Below are 7,948 nucleotides of genomic sequence, written 5' to 3' on the forward strand. Positions count from 1 at the left end.
TCCACAACACATTAATTTGTATCCTGGTTTACTGATCCAAGAAAGTATAGCTAGACCAGCTTAACTTTGTCCTAAATGGAAGAAACCGGTTCCCATACATGAAGTTTTGAATCCTAGAACTGTTATTGTGTTGGATGCCAGAGGTCAAAAAAGAATTTTGTCTGTTGATAATATAAAAATTACCAGTCACCAAAAAGGATCTCAAAATGTACAAATGACTGCAGTGAAAGACAACTCAGCAGCAAGCAACTAATCATATGTAGTAACTATGTAATTGTATTGGTTCTTGTAGGTTATCCGGGCTGTGTAACCGTGGTCTTGGAATTTTCTTTCCTGACGTTTCGCCAGCAACTGTGGCAGGCATCTTCAGAGTAGTAACACTGAAGGACAGTGTCTCTCAGTGTCAAGGGTGTAGAAAGAGTAATATATAGTCAGAAAGGGGTTGGGTTTGAGCTGAGTATTGTCCTGCAAAAGTATTGTCCTGTAAGTATCAAGATAATGTGCTAATGAGGGTATGGTATGTTAATATGGAACCATTGTATCCTGAAGTGATCTGTTAATGTGTGTAATCCAAAACTAATCTGTATGGCTATTGTTGAATGTTGTCTTTGTCTGGAGGTGTTTCAGGGCAGGAAGCCAAGCCTTATTCATTCTTAAACTCTCCTCTTTTCTGTTAAAGTTGTGCTGATGTTTGTGAATTTCAATGGCTTCTCTGTGCAATCTGACAAAATAGTTGGTAGAATTGTCCAGTCTTTCAGTGTCTTGGAATAAGACCCTGTGTCCTGTTTGTGTCAGTCCATGTTCAGCCACTGCTGATTTCTCAGGTTGGCCAAGTCTGCAGTATCTTTCATGTTCTTTTATCCTTGTTTGTATGCTGCGTTTTGTGGTCCCGATGTAAACTTCTCCACAGCTGCAAGGTATACGATATACTCCTGCAGAGGTGAGGGGGTCTCTTTTGTCTTTTGCTGATCGTAGCATTTGTTGTATTTTCTTGGTGGGTTTAAACACTGTTTGTAGGTTATGTTTTTTCAAAAGTTTCTCCATCCTATCAGTGACTCCTTTAATAAATGGCAAGAATACCTTTCCTATGGGAGACTGTTTTTCTTGAGTTTTCTGATTTTTGTTTGGTTCAATGGCCCTTCTGATTTCATTCTTGGAGTAGCCGTTTGCTAGCAGTGCGTGATTTAGATGGTTAGTTTCTTCCTTGAGAAACTGTGGTTCACAGATCCGTCTTGCACGGTCCATTAATGTTTTGATTATTCCTCTTTTCTGTCGGGGGTGATGGTTGGAGTTTTTGTGTAAGTAGCGATCTGTGTGAGTTGGTTTCCGGTAGACCTTGTGACCTAACTGAAGGTTTGATTTACGGATGACAAGGGTATCAAGAAATGGGAGTTTACCCTCAATTTCCTTTTCCATGGTAAACTGAATGTTTGGATGGATATTATTAAGATGGTTTAGAAAGTCCATTAATTTTTCTTCACCATGGCTCCAAATGGTAAATGTATCATCTACGAACCTGAACCAGACTGTAGGTTTGTAAGGTGCTGATTCTAATGCTGTCTTTTCAAAATATTCCATGTAAAAGTTTGCTATTACTGGACTGAGTGGACTTCCCATAGCTACTCCATCAATCTGTTCATAAAATTCTTGATCCCATAGGAAATAACTTGTTGTCAAACAATGGTGAAATAAGGCTGTTATATCTTCTGGAAAAATCTGGTTAATCAATGAGATTGTGTCTTTAACTGGAACCTTGGTAAAGAGGGATACAACATCAAAACTGATTAATATATCCTTTGGATTGAGTCTTAATGGACTGATTTTGTTGATGAAGTGAGTTGAATCTTTGATGTAAGAAGTGGTTTTTCCAATGTGGTCCTGTAGGAGGGTGGTCAAATATTTAGCTAATTCATATGTTGGGGAACCAATGGCACTCACGATGGGTCGGAGTGGAACGGAATCCTTATGAATTTTAGGTAGTCCATATAATCGTGGTGGTTGTGCTTCAGTCTTGCATAGTTTTCTGTGTGTGTCGGGATGAAGAGTGGAATTCTTGATCAGAATGCTAGTTTTCCTGGTAATTTTGCAAGTTGGATCTCGTTTTAGTTTTTTGTATGTGGCAGGGTCCAGAAGTTCCTCAATTTTCTTTTTGTATTCTTCTGTTTTCATGATCACTGTGGCATTGCCTTTGTCAGCTGGTAGAATAATGATTTCTGGATCTGCATTGAGGGTCTTGATGGTTCATTAAGACTCAATCCAAAGGATATATTAATCAGTTTTGATGTTGTATCCCTCTTTACCAAGGTTCCAGTTAAAGACACAATCTCATTGATTAACCAGATTTTTCCAGAAGATATAACAGCCTTATTTCACCATTGTTTGACAACAAGTTATTTCCTATGGGATCAAGAATTTTATGAACAGATTGATGGAGTAGCTATGGGAAGTCCACTCAGTCCAGTAATAGCAAACTTTTACATGGAATATTTTGAAAAGACAGCATTAGAATCAGCACCTTACAAACCTACAGTCTGGTTCAGGTTCATAGATGATACATTTACCATTTGGAGCCATGGTGAAGAAAAATTAATGGACTTTCTAAACCATCTTAATAATATCCATCCAAACATTCAGTTTACCATGGAAAAGGAAATTGAGGGTAAACTCCCATTTCTTGATACCCTTGTCATCCGTAAATCAAACCTTCAGTTAGGTCACAAGGTCTACCGGAAACCAACTCACACAGATCGCTACTTACACAAAAACTCCAACCACCACCCCCGACAGAAAAGAGGAATAATCAAAACATTAATGGACCGTGCAAGACGGATCTGTGAACCACAGTTTCTCAAGGAAGAAACTAACCATCTAAATCACGCACTGCTAGCAAACGGCTACTCCAAGAATGAAATCAGAAGGGCCATTGAACCAAACAAAAATCAGAAAACTCAAGAAAAACAGTCGCCCATAGGAAAGGTATTCTTGCCATTTATTAAAGGAGTCACTGATAGGATGGAGAAACTTTTGAAAAAACATAACCTACAAACAGTGTTTAAACCCACCAAGAAAATACAACAAATGCTACGATCAGCAAAAGACAAAAGAGACCCCCTCACCTCTGCAGGAGTATATCGTATACCTTGCAGCTGTGGAGAAGTTTACATCGGGACCACAAAACGCAGCATACAAACAAGGATAAAAGAACATGAAAGATACTGCAGACTTGGCCAACCTGAGAAATCAGCAGTGGCTGAACATGGACTGACACAAACAGGACACAGGGTCTTATTCCAAGACACTGAAAGACTGGACAATTCTACCAACTATTTTGTCAGATTGCACAGAGAAGCCATTGAAATTCACAAACATCAGCACAACTTTAACAGAAAAGAGGAGAGTTTAAGAATGAATAAGGCTTGGCTTCCTGCCCTGAAACACCTCCAGACAAAGACAACATTCAACAATAGCCATACAGATTAGTTTTGGATTACACACATTAACAGATCACTTCAGGATACAATGGTTCCATATTAACATACCATACCCTCATTAGCACATTATCTTGATACTTACAGGACAATACTTTTGCAGGACAATACTCAGCTCAAACCCAACCCCTTTCTGACTATATATTACTCTTTCTACACCCTTGACACTGAGAGACACTGTCCTTCAGTGTTACTACTCTGAAGATGCCTGCCACAGTTGCTGGCGAAACGTCAGGAAAGAAAATTCCAAGACCACGGTTACACAGCCCGGATAACCTACAAGAACCAATGAACTCTGACCGTGAAAGCCTTCGACAATATGTAATTGTATATTTTTTCCTCCAATATTTGAAATAAAGTCATCAAGAATGTAACAGAGATGAGCAATAGACCAGCCTGAAAAAGACATCTTCAGAGATATGGACAACGTCTAGAGCACAGCATAGTACTAAGCTGAAAAAGCGGTTGGTGTAAAAAGGAAATGTTAAGGCTTTATTTTCTCTCTTGAAGGGGGGGGGGAGACTAGGGTTTTTAAAACTTAGAAGATTTGCATCGGATTGCTTTCAGCTCAAGACTCCTCCAGAAGAACAATAAACATCTCTGACTAAAGATATTTGTGTTTTAAATGACAAGACTATCATGGTTTCTACTAAATCTCCGCTATCTTCATTACAGAGAAGAAATTGTTTTACCGGTAATTCATTTACGATTTCTGAACAGCAGCAGCAAGTGTTCTGACAATAATGTAAATATTACGGCATGAAGTGTTTTTCTTTGTGACTTTGGATGACTGAATGAACTCAAGGACCATATGGTTTATTATTATACTGGAAAAACTTTCCATTTTCGCTATGAAGTGCATCTTCAAGTGCACCCGCTTACTATCGAGAACCGAGTGCCATATGGGAGTACTCCAATGGGGTGCTGGTTGTATCTGGTTTGGGACGTTGTTGGGCACAGCCAAGTGTAACTTTATTGTGTAGTGTTTGGTTTTCTTGTCTATATTTAGCCTAGTTCTTAGTATATAGATGCGAGACTTAAGTAACAATATTTACATTCTATAAAGTGATTTGGCATATTTCACTGGTCTGCGTTGCTGATCATTTCCCCTTTTTGGTTTTGCTAATACTATTGTTGTCGGTACTCCTAATTTTGCTAATATACCACCTGGAGGTTGGAAAACATACATAGAGTAAGGGTGTCAAACCAATCTGTTACGAGGGCCACATATAGTATTGCCAACCTCCGAGGGGACACCTGAATCCACGCCACAGTAACATCAAAACTAGACTATTGTAATATACTGCATGTGGGTCTCCCCTCAAAATCAACTCAGAAGCCCCAACTGGTCCAGAATGTTATGGCTCAACTATTAGCGGTAGCTGGATAGAGCATATTATTCCCATTCTGTAGACACTCCATTGGTTGGCCATTTGTTACCGAGCTCAGTTTAAGGTATTGGCTATCTCAAATAAAGCCCTTCATGGTCTTGGCCCCTCTTATTTATGGGACTGCCTCTCTATGCTCCACCACACCTTCTCTCATGTCATCAGGATAGGGTTGCAAACCTCCAGGTACTGAGAGGAGAGAAAAAAATAGACAACCCTGAAAGAACATAAGAAAGGCCCTGCTGCATCAGACCAAGGCCCATCTAGTCCAACAGTCTGTTCACACAGTGGCCAACCAGGTGCCTCTAGGAAGCCACAAACAAGACAACTGCAGCAGCACCATCCTGCCTGTGTTCCACCGCACCCAAAATAATAGGCATGCTCCTCTGATACTAGAGAGAATAGGTATGCAGTATGACCAGTATCCATTCTAACTAATAGCCAGGAATATCCCTATCCTCCATGAATATGTCCACTCCCCTCTTAAAGCCCTCCAAGCTGGCAGCCATCACCACATCCTGGGGCAGGGAGTTCCACAATTTAACTATGCGTTGTGTGAAAAAATACTTCCTTTTATCTGTTTTGAATCTCTCGCTCTCCAGCTTTAGCAGATGACCCCGTGTTCTAGTATTATGGGAGAGGGAGAAAAACTTTTCCCTGTCCACTCTCTCCAAACCATGCATAATTTTATAGACCTCTATCATGTCTTCCCTCAGCCGCCTTCTTTCCAAGCTAAACAGCCCTAAGCGCTCCCCATAGGACAGTTGCTCTAGTCCCTTAATCATTTTGGTTGCTCTTTTCTGCACCTTCTCAAGCTCTGTAATATCCTTTTTTAGGTGTGGTGACCAGAACTGTACACAGTACAGTGGTCTCACCATAGATTTGTACAAGGGCAGTATGATATCACCAGTTTTATTCTCTATTCCTCGTCTAATTATGGCCAGCATGGAATTTGCCTTTTTTACAGCAGCCGCACACTGGGTTGACATCTTCATTGAGCTATCCACTACTACCCCAAGATCCTAGTATCAATAGATTAGGAAATTAGCATAGGAGCGAGAAGATTTTTAACAAAGTGCAAAAATAGTTTTATAAGCTACTAATTGACACAAGGACAACAACATCAAAGTGAACAAACATGACCTACAACATGACAAAGTGACAAAGTGATCAAGTGCAATAAGAGACAATAAGTTTTGAAAAGTCTCTAGAAAGAGTACAAAAATATCTGGAAATTTCATGTAGTCTTGCAGAAGCCACAGTCTTGATGAGGATATGGCTGTTTCAAATTCTTAATTGATAATTCTTCGTCAGTCCTTCCTATAGTATAATTAAGTGTAAAATATACATTTACATTTAGCAAGTATCTTATAACATCATTTCCAGCTAATATATATTTATACATCAAGATCAATAATACTTACAATCAGTGGTCTTATTTTTCTATATTTCCATCAACATATTGTAGGTTACATCACACGTCCCCGTAGGGGTAAGTATGCATTGTGTAGCAGATCACTCTATGGTAACTCGTCACTGCTAAATAGCTATCCAGTGTGTGCACGAAGTAACAGCACTTCCTGCATCTGTAACATTGTTACCAAGAGGTTTCTTAAAGATACAAAGCCTAATTTACAGGAAACAAGACAAATCGTTTTCTAGGTTTAAACTGTGAGGAGTCAAAGTGTTCAGAAGATGAATAAAATATGATTCTTTCTGCCTCAGTATTTTCTCACTGTCTTGCCTCTCAAATCTTTTCTTATTCAAGCACCAGATTGCAAAATATCTCAAGTCGTTTCGCTTCGAAACCACAAAGTTTCGCTTTGTCTTTAGGACTTTGTGGTTATAATTTTATTTGAGATGCAGCAGTCTCAGTCCAATTTGCTTCCCTGTTTCTCCTAAGCAGAAAATGAGAACTGATATTTAAAAGCTAAATGTCCCTTCTCCCAGAATACGTTTTTAATTGCTGGTAGATCAATATTCACAAATGCCTGCATCTGTGTCAAAAATATTCTTGCTTCATAGAGTAGCAAATGGTGGGCCCTATACATCTTTTTCAAGGTGGTAATTTGTTTCCTCGGGAAGTCAGATTTATGACAAGACTCTTTCATCCTCCAAAAATGCTTCTCATATCTTCCGGCTGCACATGCTTCTGCCCAGGGATTTTCTGAGAGCTATTTGGACATCCTTGTTCCTCAGGCTGTAAACGACAGGATTCAGCAACGGGGTCACCAGTGTGTATGTGACAGAGATAAAAATGTCCTCCTTTAAAGTTTGTCTGGATTGGGGCCTCAGGTAAATAATGGAAGCGCATCCGAAGTGCACGACCACCACAATGAGATGGGAGGCGCAAGTTGAAAAGGCTTTGCGCTTCCCCTCTGCTGTGGGGATTTTCAGGATTGTGTTTAAGATTAAAATATATGAGAGAAGGATCAAAAGGAACGAGAAAACCACTACCAAAACACCAAAAAGAAAAATGAAAATTTCCCCTATATAATTTCGGGCACAGGCCAGCTTAAGTAGAGGCCCTATATCGCAAAAGAAAAGATTGATTTTATTAGGCCCACAGTATGGCAAGGTAAATACGGAAAATGAAGAGGTTGCAGATATTAGAAAACCACCTATTACTGAAAAGACAACCAGTTTGGTACAGAGTCTCTGATTCATCAGAACTGGATAACGTAAAGGTTTACATATGGACACATATCGGTCATATCCCATCACTGTAAGAAGTAGACAGTTTGTGCATGCCAAGCCCAGGAATACATACATCTGAATAGCACAGCCAATGAATGAAATAGTTGCCTTTTCTCTGAGAAGATTGACAAGCATATTAGGGATGATGGTGAACGTGTAGCAGGTTTCTGAACTGGAGAGCATGGCGAGGAAGAAGTACATGGGGGTGTGGAGGGTGGAGTCACGCTTTATTGTAACAATGATGATAATATTTCCAGCCAAAATAGCCAAGTACATGACGGAGAATACCACAAACAGTGGGACCTGCAGGTTTAGGAAACTGGAAAATCCAATCAAGATGAATTCCGTCACCATGCTTTGATTGTCTTGTTTCAT

At 39.7% G+C, this 7,948-nt stretch overlaps 1 protein-coding gene across 1 annotated transcript; it reads right to left on the reverse strand.

The window, feature by feature from the left end:
- Positions 1-7,003: 7,003 nt before the first annotated feature.
- Positions 7,004-7,948, reverse strand: LOC130476729 (olfactory receptor 10R2-like). Its single transcript, XM_056848704.1, has one exon. It carries the CDS (start codon positions 7,946-7,948, stop codon positions 7,004-7,006), a length of 945 nt encoding a protein of 314 aa, XP_056704682.1.

Source organism: Euleptes europaea, chromosome 4, assembly GCF_029931775.1.
Source record: "Euleptes europaea isolate rEulEur1 chromosome 4, rEulEur1.hap1, whole genome shotgun sequence".
In the NCBI taxonomy this organism is placed as follows: Eukaryota; Metazoa; Chordata; class Lepidosauria; order Squamata; family Sphaerodactylidae; genus Euleptes; species Euleptes europaea.